A 17677-nucleotide genomic window follows, 5' to 3' on the forward strand; every position below is an offset into this window, starting at 1 on the left:
AACATTTTGAGGAACCTCCATGCTGTTTTCCAGAGTGGCTGCACCAGCTTGCATTCCCACCAACAGTGTAGGAGGGTTCCCCTTTCAGGGAGATCCCTTCTGTCCTTCAGTTGGAATTTGGCCAAAATATCAAGGCTGGGGTCCACGGACGTGTTTTTTTCCTCATGGTCGTGAGGCGGTATTTACCTCCACAAGCAGGATCGTGGCAGGAACCACAGAAGTGAAGCGCGAAGCGGAAGAGGAGGAAACCGCCCACCACGCCGCAGTGAACATCTGTTTTACTCGGCCCCTTTTTCTTCTCCATCCACCATCCACGTGGGGCTTTGGATTGGTCTTCACGGCTTGTGTTCACAGCCGGACACAGTGTTCGATGCCGGGTGTTTTCCCTTCGTTTGCTGAAGGAAGCCAGAGACGATGCTGGTTTTGTCCTGAGTCGCCGTTCATTTTCAGGGAACAGGGGCGTGGCCCCCTGGCTCCCCAGTGTGGCACGTGCCTGCCTGGGATGGCTCCGTCCTTAAATAGAGCGCGGAGCCCCTCTCCAGGTCTGACCTCGGCTGCACGGCCCTGTTGAGCCCTGCCTTGCCAGGGGGCTGCCCACCGGCGGCAGAGCCTGGCTCTGTGCGCACCTGCAGCAGGGCTGTCTGGGCAGACGGACACGGCTAGACAGGGGCCCGTAGGACCAGCGGTCGTGCTGCCGTGTGTGCTCTTGGGAGACTCGGTTTTATGCAGGGGACCCTGCGCCGTAGGCATTGGAGGAACCGTGTCTCTCAACTCTGGGCGTTTGTGCCGCGGAGTTGGAGCACTCGGGCTGCATCCCGGGCTTTCTGTCTTTGCAAGAGATTATTATCAATGCCCCAGTCCTGAGGCAGATTTCCAAAGAGGATGGCTCATTTTATGCATCCTTGTGAACATTTTTATTGCCTTGCAGACAATTTCCTGAAATGTTAGAATTACCTCATGTGTTCAGTTGGGGTGATTTCATCCATTTCCCTGGTCTCCTGGGACTGGCTGGGAAGCTGTCCTGGGGTGTCCTTGGTCGCCCCCTTCTGTGGTCCCAGATCACCTCTCTGAAGGGCAGCCTCTTCTCCTGGCCAAAGCAGGAGAGCAGCTTGCCTGCCGGCTCCCTCAATATGTGCTGGACCCAGAAGACCTGGGGTTTCCCCTTCTGAACCACAGGGAGACATTCCTGATGGTCTTTGCTTCCCAGTCCTGCTTCTGAAAGGGAGCCGTGGTCCCGCAGCCCATGTTGCTCATGGGACCAGGACCTGACATCCATGTAGCTGCTTCTGGACGGCAGTGTTGGCCTTGGCACGGTTGGCCTTGGCCTTGGCTCTTAGCATCGCGCGGCCTGGCAGTGGTTCTTGTCCACCCATGTTTTCAACACTTGGGGCCAGAGTCCCTTCCCGAGAGCTTGGAAGGTTTTTTGGGGCCTTATTCTTTGATGGCGGGTGAGCCAGGTTGGAGACAAAGCCATAAATAAAAGTCAGATTATTATCTCAAAGTATATGCAGAAATCCCAAAGCGTTCATGGGGATAGTTCCCTGGCTTCTCCCGGCTTCCCGCCTGGTGTTTACTGACTGTCTGCCACGTGCCGGGCCCTAGTCTGTGCACAGGAACTTACACGGACACACACAGCCCACACCTACGTGCACTCACACCACGATGCCCGTCCTTTGGAGCATGGGGAGAGTTAATGGGGAAAAAAAGATGCAAATTTCAATAAAAACGGAAGAAGAGGTTACCATGATCCTCTCAGCAGAATAAAGGGCAGTCGAGGGTTGAGAACAGTAAGCTTCAACCCTTTGGATCAAGGACAGGTCTGAAGAGGTGGACATTTGAGATGGGCATTGAGTGACAGCGGGACACAGGCAGGTGGGGCTTCCGTAGGAAGGAGCCTGAGCCTGGTGGGAGTGGGCGGGGCGTCCCGTTGGGGATTCGGCATAGCAGAGTGGGGAACAGGAGCAGAAGCTGGAGGTGGGGGTTGGGTAGGATTCGGGGTGGCCTTGAATGTCATGTTTGTGGTCGACACTCTATTCTCAGGCCAGAATGGGGCCACACACTGTCTGCATCCGGCTGGGACTCGTACGTAACCTTTCTTGTTCTCAGCCTTCCCCAAAGAAGGTTCTGCTGTCCCGATCAACCAGTTGTTATGTCAATAGAGCCGAGTGATCTGTCTGGGGGACAGCAGATGGCCGGAACGTCCCTGGTTCTCTGGGCACGTTTGTTCCCTTTCTGTCCACAGTAAGTTTCTATAACATAAGTGTCTCGTTTCTCTGTGGACATGCGTTGAACCATCAGGAACATGTTATTTTGGCAGAGTCTCAGGAAGGCCGTGTTTAAACAAGCCAGGCTTACATACGTGGCCGTGTGGCTCTCCTGGGCTAAGTAAGTCACAGTGGCCTTTGTAAGCTTGAAGCCACAAACTGTGACAAAATTAGTCAATCTCAGCTTCAGGGGCTTTGCTCCCAAAGGACCTCGTACCGTGGGAAGCCGACGCACCAGTGGGCGAGGCGAGGTCTGAAGGAAGGCTTTCTTGAGATGCTGGGGGTAGAGGCGAGCGGCTGTCGGGCAGAAAAGGCAGAGCGGCCCCTTCCTCCTCTGCGAACCAGCGGTTGTGAGTGTGGTTTGGTTGGACTTGATGGTTTGTAGAAGTCTTCCCACGCATACTCTCTGGATTCTACCTGCTCATACGGGGTCGTTTTGTCATGGGGCAGCCTTTCTGGAGCCTCACAGCTGGTGGGAACCTCTGCCCCTTCCCAGGAAGGCCCATTCGGGACGCTGACACGGTGACAGCCACACTCTCACAGACGGTCTCCGCTCCCCTGGCTGCCGAGCTCCCAGCATTTCCTCACTGCTCTTCTGGCCAAGCACCATGATGCTTTCCTTTCTTTTCAACAACTCCTGGGAGCGGGATGGAAGCTGGGCTCTCGGGAGGTCCCTCCGTGCATCCTAGTGTCGGTGGTCTGAGGACTTTGCGATTCTGTGATTGGAGATGGGGACGTACAGTCTGTTACAAGCACTTGGTCGGTATAGACAGTCGAACATGATAGTTCGTGTAAAGTTTGCTCTGTGTCACAGGCGTGAACACTTGCCCCTGGGGCCAGTTCAGTCTTCAGAGTTTGCTGGGAGGTGCGGGGAGGGGGGTGGTGTGGTATGTTCGTGACTGAGTCTTTTTGGTCCCTCTTCTGTTTGAGTCAAGGTCATCCTGACCCCTGGCCCAGCATAAGGTACCAGGGACCTTTGCCCTGTGGAATCTTCTGGTTGGTGGTACAGAATGTGCATAGAGTTTCCATAAAGTCTGTATTATTTGAGGAGGGTGTTGAAGGTAAGCTAGAGACTTTCGTGGTCGCTTCCTCCCGCAGGTTTCTCTGGGAACTGTGTTGGCTGTGGGAAGAAAGGCTTCTGTTACTTCACAGAATTCTCTAACCACATAAATCTTAAGCTGACCACTCAGCCCAAGAAGCAGAAACACTTGAAGTATTACCTGGTCCGCAACGCACAGGGGGCTCTCACCAAAGGACCTCTCATTTGCTGGAAAGGCTCAGGTGAGCCCTTGGACTTCGGGCGGGGTTGGGTGGGCGAGTGGGGGTCCTCCGAGTGGCCCTGGGGCCAGGCAGCAGGGCTTAGAGGAGAGCAGGCTCCACAGTCTCCGGGAGGCAGGACTGCGGGCCGGGGGCCAGCCCCGTGCCGTCGCCGCGCTGCCGTGACTTAGGGGCGTGTCCGGTACCTGCCGAATTGTGCAGGACATTGAAAAGCTGACAGAGGGCCACACTGTGCCGTGCCTGTGTTTGTAGCTGGTGTTTGGGGGTAGAGGTTCTCAACCGGGGCTGATTTTGTCCACCATGGGACATTTGGCAGTGCTTGGAGACCTTTATGATCCCCGTGACTGGAGAGTGCTGTCATCCAGCCAGTGTAGACCAGAGACTCCGTAAAACAGCCACCCCACCCTCCTGCAAAGAATTATCCAGTCCAAAATACCAGTGGTGCTAAGGCTGAGGGACCCTGAGTTAGGGGAATAAGGGCTTGAATAATGCCCCACTTTTTCTGCCCCGAACTCTGTGAGCAGAATAGAAAGTCCAGCCTCAGAGTCCTGTCCTTGAGGACATTCCTGGGCTTCCCCCCCCTTCCTATCTCCCCGTATCACCCGTGGCTAAGTCATCTATGGAGGGAAGTGGGGGGATGGGTTTTCAGCCATAGGTGGTCCCTGAGATGCCCCCACTCACCCAGGTCTGGAGGGACATGTCCCAGGAGGGGTCTCAGCAAGAATCTTTTGTCCCTCATTGTCTGCGTCGGCTCCCTTCTGGTCGTCTGGCCTCCCCCAGCCAGCTGCTGTGAAGAGAAGGCGGGCTTCAGGAGGGGCTGGCTCTGGGCATTCCTCCCCTGCCCCCTCCTCTTCTCACATCACTCCATAGGTATTTCTTGTGTCAGTCATTTTCTAGGTCCTGGGGGCCAGTGGTTCTTCCACTGTGGGACCCATAAGAGTCTGTGATCACTTGCTATGACCACGCACCTCCCCGGCTGGCCGTGCAGCTGGGGGTCCATCTTTCTGACAGAGGGTGACTTTTAGGATGGAGGGTGGGGAAGGATGTTGGCGCTTCCTCTCCCTCTGTCTCTTCTTTCCTTGGACTCGAAGGGAAGCGATTGGGTGACTCATCTGTGTCCTCTGTTTTTCTCAAATGCTCATGATGCCTCCCACTCCTGGTCATCAGAGCTGTCCCCCAGACGGATTCCCCTGGCAAGCCCACCTCCCTCCAGCTACCCTGAAGCAAAGCCAGGAAGGCGTTGGCACCATTTTGGTTATCTAGGTGTCTAGCTCTCTTGTCTAGGAGAGCATTCCAGAATTGGTGCAGAATTGGTTTTGATGCGTGCGTCTTGCTCCCTTAGAGTTCAGAAGCCGGCAGACCTCAGCCAGTACTTGCTCCAGTTCCCTCTTCCTGCCCGGGGAGAGCTCCGGGCCCCTGGCGGCCTTCTCCAGCGAACCCGTTCCTGGAGCGACACCGAGCATCCCGATGGGAGCCCAGCAGGCAGGTGAGTGGTGGCGAAATGCCAGCCATGCTGCATCCGCGGGCTGGCATGTCCCCGGCATGTCCCCTGCATGTCCCTGGCATGGCAGCTCCATGAGGCAGCCACACATTTTTCAAGATAACTAGAAGGCTTTGCCTGCGCTGTCTGCAGCGCTTTTGTGTTTCATCGTGAATTTGTAGTAGTTTCCGGCACAGCGTGCTGTGTTTTTAATTTAGAAAGATGTCCTGTCTTCCTTCCTGTTGGCAGCAAAATGTGATCTCCTTGTTGGTGGTGTGGGGCATGGGGGTCCCTCTGCACCCCCAGTTTGCAGCTTAGAGCTCGCTCTAGAATGACACCACATCCATGCTGGGCTGGGGTTCCTGGGAGGGGCAGGTGAGACCAGCTCGTGGCCCGCAGTCCCACGGGCACCTCCTTGAGTCCTAACAGCACTCTGCATGTGGGCTTGAGTTTCTCCGGGGCACCACCCGGGAAGTCGAGGCTGAGCTGGCTTCAGAACCATGCTCTGGACCCCTCCTCATGCCGCCGCACCCACTGGAAATGGTCTGGGCTGCCCTCGACTCTGGAGGGCCTTCCAGACCATTCTGGCTGATGCAGGCACGTAGGTGTTGTGGTGGGGCTCACGAGACCAGTACCCCCAGTGTCCTCCAGGATTGTCCCCAGGCCCCGCGAGCAGCCCGGAGTGGGCAACCGCAAGCCTGATGGGATTCCCAAGCGTGTCTGCTACAAGCCTGAGCCGGGCGGGGAAGGGGAGGGTGGCGGAAGAGCCTTGTGTGCTCCCCTGGGATTCAGGGTTCCCACTGGCCCCCAGGTCTGCCTGGTTCTCCTTTCACGCAGGCCGTGCTCCCTGGGACAGGAGTATGTGTGCATCTGTGTTTGTGTGTTCTCAGTGGGCAGAGTCACTTGTCGGCCAGAAGCTCGTTTATAACTTTGTAAAAATGGAAGAAGAGTAATTTCCTGCCACCTGGGCTCACAGGGCATCCTGTGATCTGAGTGTGTGCTCCCTCTTCTCTCTCTCCGCTGCCAGGACCAGCCTCCGAGCACCCCTCGCTAGCGGCCGCTGTGGGTCCAGCTGTTCTCAATGGCAAGGACTCCCCGAAGCACCAGCAGCTGGTGAAGAACGACCTGTCAGCCATGCCGCGGCCCTCTGCGCTTGGTAGTGTTGCTGGTCCTGCCGGGGCGGGGGTTGGTGGTGTCTTGCTTTCCTCTGGGCTGGGCTGTTGGGGGATTCATCGGGCGACCATGCTGGGGCCCCCGCACCTCCTGGAGTTGGTGTGGCATGGACGGGGAGTTGGGACCGGCCAGCAGGTGCCTCCAGAGTCTGGGGGGCCGTGCCCAGGCCCCGGTACTTGGGGGAACCTGCAGCTCTGGCTACCGACTTGAGTGATGGGCGTCTGCCAGGAAGCAGCGGGTGGCTCATCTCCTGTGGGCTCACACATCAGGAGGGCTGTAGAGTTCTGGGCAGCATGGTGGCAGGGGAGGAACGTGGGCTCCCAATTCAGATAACTGTGAATTCGAAACTCAACTGCGGCTAGTATTAGTTGGGGCATCTTGGACAAGCCTTCTGACCAAAGTGCCTCATCTGGAGATGAGAATTCTGCTCTCAGGGCAGCCGAGAGGGTCAGCTGAGGGGCTGTGTGGAAATTCAGGGCACATCTGGCAGCTCACAGGTGGACACCATTAGGCCACCCACATCATCATCATCCCTGAGCTGGTCTTCTCAAGGAGGGCTTCCTGGAGGAGGTGACAGCTGAGCTACAGCTTACAGTTTGGGAAGCATGAGAGATGGTAAGGGAGGAAGCATGGAAGAAGGCGAGGAAGTGAACAAACGGGTTAAGCAGTCCGGGACATGGAGACTGACCCTGGGCTCTGTGTTTGCCCCTCCGTGCTTGTGGGAGCTGTTTAGGGAGCCAGGCTTTCTTCTCTCTTCCTCCATGCACATAGCTAAGTGGATTTTGGGATCCAAGACTGTTCACTGGAAGAGCCCATAACAACTGTCCAGCCCCACACTCTGGTAGAGGAGGCACGTGAGGCCCAGAGAGGCAGCCCAGCCTTGCCCAGGCTTCTCCGCTTCCGTTACCCGGCCAGTGGAGGACTTCCCTGGCGGGAGTCTCCCTCTTAGTTGAAGGACCATTGTGTTTTCTGAATTGGACCTGAGACTCCCCCGTCCTAACCAGCGTGGAATCTGAGGTCAAGCTCTTGTCCCTCCTCTGGCAGGAGGAGTCTCAGGCAGGCCCCCACTTTTCTTCCTCTGACTGGTTCTTCTCAGCGAGGGGCTGAATTTAGGGTGGCCAAGGACCGGGCTTCTGGGACGGCGACAGCAGGCCTGACCTGTGACGCCTGTCCTGCTTGCGGTGCACAGCCAGCCTTTACCCTGGAGAATGGGCCGTGTGGGAAGGAGAAAGCCCCCAGGTCCCCAGTAATGCTCGACCCCTTCTGGAACCTGCCCCCAGCCAGCCCGTACAATCCCATTATTCCCTGTGGCTTCTGCACTCCAGTGTGGGATGGTTCAGTGCCCCCATGCCTGTCCCCACACCCGGCCACACAGCAGGATCTGGAAGCATCTCCCCACCCCACCGCTAACGCACCTTTCAGGGCATAGCTCAGGTGACCCCTCCTACAGGACGGCTCCCTCCCTCCCTGGCACGCCCCAGGGCTCTCTCTCCCTTCTGTGGTCACCCGTGTCCTGTAAGCAGTGACATTCCCAAGGGCATTGCCGGTGTCCTCCCCATCTTGGGGCCCCAGGTGCCCAGCTTTCGTGGATGCTGACAGAATGGAGTTGCTTTAACAGCCCAGCCGAAATGCGGGAGGGCCTGCCTGGGCCTTCTGGCTCCCTCAGGGGAGAGAGGAAATCAGTTTTAAGAAACTGTTTCTGAAACTGTGAGAAGTGTTGGATGTGGGCTTGAGGGCTGTCGCTCTGTGGTTCTCAGTGGGGAGGTACTGCCCCCTGCTGGGGGCTGTTAGCAGGCGCCCAGGATCCTTCCTTGGAGGTCCCCCACTGGGGGTCGGGGTGCTCTGTGTCCGGCAGTGAGTGGACTGCGTAATGAAGACTTGCTCACCCAGAGTGCCAAGTAGTGACCCCTTCCCCCAGTATCAGGAGCCACTGCGGGAAATGGTCCACGCTGGGTGCACAGGGACAGCTCCTGGTGACATCACTTTGGGACATCACACTAGGGTTGGCTAGAGCTTGCGTCCCAAAGGGGAAAATATTTGTAGACCTTCCGTCCTCAGTGTTGAGGCCGAACCCCTCTTTGGTAGTTTAATGTGGTTTTTAGGGGCGCGGGTGTCTTTGTATCTGTAGGAGCGCCTCTGTTGGCACCCGAGGACAGATGTCCCGGCAGTAGAAGCAGTGGCCTACACGGAGCAGCCGTTATCCTGTCTGCCTCCCACGCTGCTGGGGGCGTGGGGGTTGAAGGAGCCCATCTGCTTGAAAGCTCTGTGTGAACAAAGTACCTTGTATTTTACCTTTTTATTCACTTTATTCATTTTTGGTCAGTCGAGGGAGGACCTGAGAATAACTTTATGACATTTAAGTGGCTCTAGAACCGCAGTGCCCTTAGGCGTAGCCAGCGTGCCTGGGAATAAATCTCTTGTTTCCAGAGATCCGGTTCTAGAGGTCAAGGCAGGCCCAGGAGCGGGCTGTTGTAACAAGCCTCTGCTGCGTCTGTCCAGCTCCTTCTCAGACCAAATGTACAGAAATGTTGCTCTAAACTATGGTTCTCAGTCCTGCTTGTGACTTAGTCACCCGGAGCTCGGGGCCTCACGATGCCCGGGCTCTGCCCGGGGCTGGGTTTGGTTTACTTGGGATGAGCTCACATCCAGGCACTCAAGAGTTTTAAGGGTGTCCCGGGTGACTTTAACATGTATGGTTGAATGCATAGCTCTCAACGTAGGGGAAATTTTGTGTTGGATTGCTCAAAAAAGCAGGGTAACCGGTTCCTGATGTTTTGAATAACCCAGGAACATACCCCGAGTCACGCACATGCTGCTGTTGTCTAGAAAACCAGCACAGCGGCGGGTACCGGCTGCCGTTCCCCGGGACTTCTCTGGTCGGCCCTCTGGTCGGCCTGGGTGGCCAAGGCTCTGGTGGGAGCAGGTGGAGCAGTGCTGCCCCCCAGCGGTAAGGCTGTGACGGTGGCGTCAGAAGAGGAGCTGGAAGGAGATGGGATCTTGGGGGCTGCCAGTCAGCGGGCCAGACTCTGCTTTATGCGCATGCTCCTTAGTCTTTTCAAACCACCGCGCTTGGTTCATGATCCCGTGTTAAAGACTGGGGTTCCGAGGCTCAGAGATAAGCCTCTCCGTCCTGGGCTGGTCTGGAATGAGATGTTCACTGAAAGGGACAGGACGTTTCTTCATGCCCATCACATGCTTCAGTAGACAGTGGGGAACCGTCGTGAAGCTCTGAGGTTTAAAACTGACACGTGTTCTCCAAATCGGGGATGTTTTAAAGCTCGTCCTTTGTGGCAGCCTCATCTATACTCTGCATGTTGTCCAGGTATCCTGTCAAACGCCGGGCCCCCCAAAAAGCGCCACAAAGGGTGGTCTCCGGAATCCCCCTCCGCTGCAGACGCTGGCTACTCCCAGGGTGGCGGGAACAGAGCTAAGTACGGTAAGTGACAGCAGCCTCGCCTACAGTAGGACTCGGCGCCCGCGGTGCGCGCGCGCACGTGTGCACTGTGTGAGTGTGTGTGCACTGGGGAGGATGGCCCGGGGGCAGACTTCGGTATCACTGAGGGGTCTCCTATGGAGGAGCTGCACAGCGGAGCCCAAGGTCCTTGCACAGCAGTGACTTAGCTCCTGGACCCTAAAGAAATTTAAAAGGGGCTTTCCTGTCATGTGGCTGTGTTGTTTGCGGGGGAAGGTTGGGTGAAGTGACCTTAAAGGTACTTTGACCTCAGGGATCTGTGATTCCAGGACGGGGGTATTCCTGTAGGTGGGGGTTCGCGTCAGCTGTAGCAGGTGTGCAGGCCGGCCTGACATCAGGTCTGCTGGAGAGGGAGGCTCGGTTCCATGTGTCTTCCTAACACCCTCGGCGTGTTTCCAGAGAGTGCAGGCATGTCCTGCGTGCCCCAGGTTGGCTTGGTGGGACCAGCTTCGGTCACGTTTCCTGCTGTGGCCTCTGGGGAACCGGTGTCCGTTCCTGACAACTTGCTGCAAATATGCAAGGCCAAGCCGGTGATATTTAAAGGCAAGTACAACAGTGGGACGGGAGTGGGGGCGGGGGGCTGGGGGAGTCCGCACGGAGCAGGCCATGGGCTGACGCACGGGTGTCCCCCGAGAGACCTCGGAGGCCCCGTCCAGGCCGGTGAAGGAACGAAGCCGACCGTCACTGCTGTAGCCCCTGCTCAGATGCCGAGTTCTCCAGCGGGTCACCGGCGGGTCTGGAGCGGGTCACGATTTTCCACAAGGAGCCTGGGTGAAACAAAGTGGTTCTGCCGTGTCCTTGTGTTCATTTATGCACGTGTGCATTCGTTCAGCCTCACTGAGCAGCTGCCCTGGGAACAGGCCCAGTGCAAAGCCCAGCGCTCGGACAGCCCGAGCCATCGGCCCCCTGCTTTGAGGACCCCTGATGGGGCAGGTGGTCCTCGTGTCACCCTGGGCCCCTGGTATATTTTGGCTCTGGAATCTGACTTTAGGCAAGGATGGTGACGGGTGCCACGTGAAAGCATAAAAGACAACAAGATTCGATCTGTTTTGTGACCGTGGGCTGATGTATGCCACGTGGGGGAGGTGCTCGGTCAACTGACGCGGTCTTGAAATGGGAAGCTCGGGCGGGACTTGTCTGAGGATGGTTTTCGCTGGTCCCGCACGCTGACCTGTAACAACACGCGCACACACACGTGTGCACATGCGTGCACAGATACACACGTGCCTTCAGATCCTTCATGAAATTAATGCTGCATTCGGTATCGTGTTCGTAGGAATAGAGGAGCGAGGGGGTAGGGGAGCGGGAGAGAGGCCTTCCTGGCAGTTAAGAACTGAGAGAGGCACTCCTTTTTCCTAAAAAACCGAAAGTGAACGGGATATTTAGGAAGAAGGGTGCAGGTCTGGGTTTTGAACAAGGCATGGGACAGAGCCGATATCCCATTGGGCCTATTAGCTGACAAGGCAGAGGTCAGCATGTGGCCACGTTACCTGTGTCCTGCACATGGCTATCGCGGGACTGCGGCAGGCCCCGAAAGCGCAGTGATGGAAAGGCAGAGCACGCGGATATGGGTTGGACCTGCACCTGCTCCTCCCCCGAGCCGGAAGCCCCAGGAAAGTTGGGGTGAGGGTCCCACAGACCTGCCTGTGGCTAGCGACCTCAGATGGAGGCCGTTCTTGTTCCTCAAGTTCATGGCACTTCCCCGTGAGGCTGCTCTGCTCCAGCCGTGGGCTCTTCCTAAGGTACTTGCTTCCCTGGCTGTCCCCTCCCGCCCCCACAGTGCAGGTCCCGACCACTTCTGTGCCTTCTCCGCGAGGCTGCCTTACCTTCTTATACACTCCACGCAGTTTGAATCAATGTTGGTAAGCAGTGGTACCCCAGCTGTGCTCCCTAGCCAGAGGACCAGCCCCCTCCAGGATCTCTTAGAGGCGTGAACTCCCAGGAACATCCCAGCATCACAGGCCCTATTCCTCAGCCGGACGCTGTGCAGTAGGGCCCAGCAGTCTGTCTGAGGCTGCCTTTCAGGGGATCCTCCCGCATCACAGGTTTGAGAAGCAGTTCCTTGAGGGCGTGAACCGTCTCACTCATCAGGTTCTCCCTGGAGCCAAGCGTGATGCCTGCACATGGCATACAGCAGGCGTTCAGTAAGTGCATGTTTTGTGCATAAGTGAGGACCATCTGAGTGCAGGACGCCACACAGGCATTTAGCACAGCCGATCATCTCAGCACCCCCATGGGGACTGCATGTGTTCCCCCCCCCCCGCCCCCGGCATTGTACAGATGTGAAGACTGAAGCTTAGGAATGTCGGACTTCCTGCCCAGGGTGCCCCAGCTGATGCATGGTGCCGAGGAGAGTCCAGCATAGCCAGGCTCTTCTGCCTCTGGGGGTTGTCACTGGAGTGAATCTACAACGTGTGCTAAAGTGTTGGTCAAGTTCTGTTAGGACCTGGAGCCTCGTTTGTACCGTGGTTTATTTTCCTAACCCAGCTTGTTCTCCAGCTTGCTGGAGAGCCCTGGGAGAACGTGAATCAGCATCCCATGTTGGTGGGGGGGGGGGCGGTTGGGGACAGTGCAGGCTGGCGGGAGAGAGCCAGAAGGTGGTGCTTCCACGGGGCATCCTGTGGTCGGAGCTGCGGGGCAGCTGAGGCGACGCTTCCACTCGGGGCGCGTTCCCGGGCTGTAGCTCACTCGCGGGGGAGATGAGGCACTGACCACCTGCCACAGCACCGGTCCGGGATCAGAGCTGCCAGGGCAGTCAGCAAGGGCCAGACGTCCGAGGTCTTCCCGGAAAGGGGCACGAGAGTTACCCCAGTGGCTCCGGCCTGCACGCTGGCGCCCCACCCCCGGATTGGGAGACCCCGCACCGGGGTGGGGGGCCACACACTGCGCCTGCAGGCGGCCGCCAAGCGGGTGCGATTTCCTGTTCCGCAGGCCACGGGAACTTCCCCTACCTCTGTGGGAACCTGAACGACGTCATCGTGAGCCCCCTCCTGTACACGTGCTACCAGAACTCGCAGTCCATCTCGCGGGCCTACGAGCAGTGCGGCGCCTCCGCCATCCAGCCCATCTCCGAGGAGATGCAGCTGCTGCTCACCGTCTACTACCTCGTGCAGCTGGGTGAGTGTCCCGCCGCGGCCTGGGAGTCGCCGGTAGAACACCCCGCGAGGGGGGACGTGCGGGAGCCTCGATCCTAGCCTGGCCCTCAGAGCCCCTGTGAAGCCCCGGGGCCGGTGGGATGGCAGCCCGGGAAACGTGAGGATGCCGCAGTCAGGTCACCGCTGGACGGCCTGGGCGTGGCTCGAAGTGGGTCAGAACCACTGGAGATAATCCAAAAACCCTGCGGCTGCCATTCCAGAAGCACAGAGGGACCAGGACAGAGACCCGGGAGAGGAGGCGTGATCGGGGAGAGGGGGCCCTGGGGCAGGGCGGGTTGGGGCACGGTGATTCAGCCTCACGGAGGAAGGCCTCTGAGATGATGCTCGAGTGGGGAGAAGCTGCCCTGTGAGGAGGTGGGGGAGGCAAGGAAGGGAGACGCCGGAGGGCTGCGGGCCAGGCCTGCTGGTTACAGCCCAGCGGGGGAGGGGGTGCCCGCGGAGGGGCGGGGCCTCCGGGTGCAGCCAGGACTTTGCACTTCAGACAGGGCTGAGCAGCAGCTCGGACTGGTCAGCTGCGGCCACTTCCCGCTCCACAGCAGAGCCAGCCCCGGGGGCTTAGACCACAGACGTTTCTGTCTCAGGGCTCTGGAGGCTGGAAGGCCAACATCCAGGATGCCAGCCGGGTTCTGGGGAGGCCTCCCTTCCTGGCTGGCAGACAGCCCCTGTCTGTGCTCACGGGGCCTTTCCTGAGCGCACGCGTTTGGGGAGAGGGACAGAGGACTCTGCTGTGTCTGTTCATGCCGGCACCAGAGCGGCTGGACCAGGGCCTCACCGGTGACCTCACTTAACATTAATCCCTCTTTAAAGGCTTTGCCTCCAAAGACATCACAGTGAGGGTTGTGGTATCCACAGACGAACTGGGAGGAGGAACGCACAGTTCGGTCTGCAGCAGCTCTGGAATGGTTTGAGGCAACGCGTGGATATGATCTGACCTTTGCTTCCAGGAGCCGTCAGTGGCTGCTATGTGGGCCTGGCTTGTGCAGGGGCCGTGTTGTCCCAGTTGAAGTGGGAGGTGGCTCTGACCACGGAGGGTCACAGGAGGGAGAGGCTGGGTTTATTCTGAAGGGGTAAGGGCGGTAGGCTGGCTGTCTGAGGGAGGGGAGGGGGCGGGCAGCCCGGCTTCTGCCCTGAGCCCCCAGGTGGATGCTGGAGCCAGAGGGTGGGTGCAAGTCCTGTCTTGGCTGTTTCGAGTTTGAGAGGCCCATGAGGCCTCCAAGGGGCTGATTCCAGGATGTGGCCGGACAGGGCTTGAGCCCCAGGGAGAAGGTGCAGCTGCTGGTGCCAGATTGGGGAACATTGGGGCCCAGTGATGAGCTGTACCGAAGCTGGGAGATTGGACAAGAGTCCCAGGGAGAAAGGCCCTGGTGCATGACCCCCCGGGCACCCCAGCAGTCAGAGAGCTGGAGGACGAGTGGATGGAGCAGCCAGGGAGGCACACGCTTGGGCAGAACTTGGAGAATGTTGCCTGAAATGGGGAGAAATCTGGGGAAACGGGCGTGTGTCTTGCTCTTTCTCACGACCCACATCCCATGCACTGGTAAGCCCTGGATTGTCCCCGACCCACCCTTGCCCAGCCTCCCCACCGTGCCTTCCTTGCCAGGGCACTGCTCTTGCCCCGCTCTGCACGTCTGTTACAGTTGTGAGTCTGCTCATACCGGTTCCCTGCTGGAGCCTACCACGGCTTCCTAGCACACGCTCAACCCACCTCCGTTCCAGGGGCCACGTGACTGGCCTGCCTCCTGCAGCTGCTTGCTTTGCTCCAGCCCTGCTGTGCCCTGGGGCACCCCAGCCCCCAGGTGCCTGCTGTTCCTTCCCCGAGAAACGCTCCTGCCCAGGACGTTTGCACGGCTACTGCTTTGTGGCCTCTGGGTTTTGGTTCCCATGTCATCTAGAGAGGCCTTCTCATCACTGTATCTAAGACAGCGCCCCTCCCCTGGCCCCTGGGGTTCTGGCTCCTCTTTATCTTGCGTTTGGAACACCAGCATTCCCGAGAATTACACGCCTGTGTATTTGTTTACTTCAGGTGCATGTCCCCTGGGGAGGGTGTCAGGGCTGTGAGATCAGGAATGTCGACTTCATTCATGGCTGCGTGTCGGGGAGCACCTGAAGGGTAACGTTGGTGCTCACCCAGCACGTGTTGAAGGAACAGTCAACAGACGCAGAGTCCAATGAAAGCATTTCAAGAGGGACTTGTCCCCTGAGTCAGGCTGAGAGCAGAGTGAGGGCTCGCGGTTAGCCATTGGGTCTGGGTGTATGGAAGCGATTGGCAGCGTCCGTGGTGAGTCCGAGGAATGTGGGGACGGAAGCCGCCTGCTGCATGGCCTGGGGACAGGAGCTGAAGAAATAGGCGGGTGAGGGTAGACACTCTCCCAAGACCTTTGCTTCGTGACGGTGATTCCAGAAGAGGGTGTGGGCTCAGGGGAAGGTTTTAAAGATGGGAGGGCTAACAGCTAACCTCATAAAATCGTGGCCCAGCCAGTGGAGGGGGTGGTGTGATCCCCATCTTTCCGGTCAGGAGCCAGTGTCCTCGGACAGCTAGCGCTTGGCCGGAGCTGGGGCTGGGTGGAGCCGGGAGAGAGTGTGACTTCTGAGCTCCGGCAGGCTGCTCTACCCTCCAGCTCACCCAACTCTAAAATTTGGACAAATACACCAAAAAATGTCTGTAGGAAAGAAAGGCTAGAAGTATTCAGTGTCACTAGGCCTCAGAGAGGCACAAATGAACAAATCGAGTAATATTTTCTAGTGAAATTAACACAAGCGATGGTATCCGTGGCACTAAGGGTGCAGTAAAAGCAGGGTCCTCGTCTGCCCTTAGTGTCGTGGCAGGTTGGTGCAGTTGGACCCCTGAAAACAGCCTGATCACATGTATTAGTTAACTCCAGAAGCCCAGTTCTGAGAATTTAGAAAGTAGGTTCTATCCATAAAGACATGTGTCGAGGAGGTTATTTATCTCAGTGGTTATTTGGAAGCACTAGGAAGATCAACAGTGGAGCCCCTGCTGAGTAAGTGGCGGTGCCTTCCTTGTAGGGACCTGATGTGCCCAGCGAGAGCACTGGCTGTGTAGACTGCAGACAGTGTGACCCCTGGCTCCACATGACCGTGGGGGAAAGGAGACAAGCCCTGAAGTTGGAGGCTTCAGTCCTTACAGCGATTTAAAACCTGTCGCTGAAAACCATACTGAGAAATGGGTGGAAAGCATTGTGGCTCGGTGAGGCTGGGGAGTGGTGGCTGCTCGCGTGCCCGCCCGGTGCTTGCAGCCCAGCATCCATAAGACGATGGACCCCGAACGATGCCCACGGCTATCTCTCAGGCTCGCCTGCACGTGTTGCCCCGGAGCCGCACTCTGTGCTTGTGGGCGGACGCTGAAGCCTCTCCCGCCATCCTGTCGTTGCCAGCAGCCGACCAGGTGCCCCTGATGGAGGACCTGGAGCAGATCTTCCTGCGCTCGTGGCGTGAGTCGCACCTGACGGAGATCCGGCAGTACCAGCAGGCGCCGCCGCAGCCCTGCCCGCCCGTGCCCAGCGCCGTGGCCCCGGTGACCTCGGCGCAGCTGCCCTGGCTGGCCGGCCTGGCCGCCAGCTCATGCAACGACAGCGTACACGTCATCGAGTGCACCTACTCGCTGGCCGAGGGCCTCTCGGAGATGTTCCGGCTGCTCATCGAGGGCAAGCTTGCCAAGACCAACTACGTGGTGATCGTCCACGCCTGCCGCAGCCCCGCCATCGACTCCTGCGTCGCCGTCACTGGTGAGCCTGGCGGCTGCGGGAAAACCAGCTGTGTCCTCTCCCATTGCGCGCCTTGCCTCTCGCGGCCGGCTTTGTGGCAGCCGTTGGTTCGTGACCGGGGTTAGGGCCCTCCTGGGGTGAGAGGCGCGTGCCTGGGCTGGCATGGGGGTTTGGAGTCGTTCCTCCTCTGCGGGGAAGGCGAGCGTTCCCATCTCCCCCTAGAGACCCTGGCCTGCTCTGGAGGCCGGATGGACGGGGTCGAAAACCTGGCTCCGTGTACCTGGTGATGTGACCGGTCGCCTCCTGACTCTGGCGGTCCGTTCTTCAGCTCAGTCGTGTAGAACAGGAACAACAAAAAAGCCAGAACAGCGATCTTTTATTGTGTAGATTAATGAGTCAATTAACTCTTCAGTTACACAATACTCACATAGTATTGCATAGATTAATGAGTCACTTATATAGTTACTTGTTGAAGCCCAACTATGCGCAGGCACCGTTCTAAGGGCTGGGGACGCAGGCACGAAGACAACAAGGTCCCCGCTTTCCTGGAGCAGATGCCAAACGCCGAGCCGGACAGCTCTGGTGGGAGGGCCCTGGGATGGGGATCCCGTTTGGGACGCAGGCTGTTAGGAGGGTCAGGAGAACCTCTCTGCAGAGGGGACGTTAGAGAGGGGCTGGTGAGAGACAGAGGAGGCAGGCGAGGTTGCCCCTGGGGACAGCTGCGTCCCCCCCACCCCCGGCCCCAAGACCACGTGGCAGCACGCTGTAGGGAAGCAGGAGGCCGGGGCAGAGGATGGGACAGGGCCATTGCCAGGGGTTAGGGGGAGACAGAGAGAGGATGAGCGCAGACTCTGCCACCGAGGGGCTCGCATGCGGGAGAGAGAGACAGAGGATGAGCACAGACTCTGCCACCGAGGGGCTCGCATGCGGGAGAGAGAGACAGAGGATGAGCGCAGACTCTGCCACCGAGGGGCTCGCGTGCGGGGGAGAGAGACAGAGGATGAGCGCAGACTCTGCCACCGAGGGGCTCGCATGCGGGGGAGAGAGACAGAGGATGAGCGCAGACTCTGCCACCGAGGGGCTCGCGTGCGGGGGAGAGAGACAGAGGATGAGCGCAGACTCTGCCACCG

At 58.4% G+C, this 17677-nt stretch overlaps 1 protein-coding gene across 1 annotated transcript in view; it reads left to right on the plus strand.

Moving 5' to 3' along the window:
• The window catches only part of GREB1 (growth regulating estrogen receptor binding 1), a 72731-nt gene that overhangs the window by 11449 nt on the left and 43605 nt on the right, over positions 1-17677 (plus strand). Inside the window, exons 4-10 of the mRNA XM_059405161.1 lie at positions 3363-3545; positions 4885-5028; positions 6050-6178; positions 9518-9631; positions 10067-10210; positions 12599-12784; positions 16218-16568. Of these exons, the coding sequence (XP_059261144.1) occupies positions 3363-3545; positions 4885-5028; positions 6050-6178; positions 9518-9631; positions 10067-10210; positions 12599-12784; positions 16218-16568 (1251 nt within the window). The remainder of the gene's footprint in view (positions 1-3362; positions 3546-4884; positions 5029-6049; positions 6179-9517; positions 9632-10066; positions 10211-12598; positions 12785-16217; positions 16569-17677) is intronic.

This window comes from Mustela nigripes, chromosome 7 (assembly GCF_022355385.1).
Source record: "Mustela nigripes isolate SB6536 chromosome 7, MUSNIG.SB6536, whole genome shotgun sequence".
Taxonomy (NCBI): domain Eukaryota; kingdom Metazoa; phylum Chordata; class Mammalia; order Carnivora; family Mustelidae; genus Mustela; species Mustela nigripes.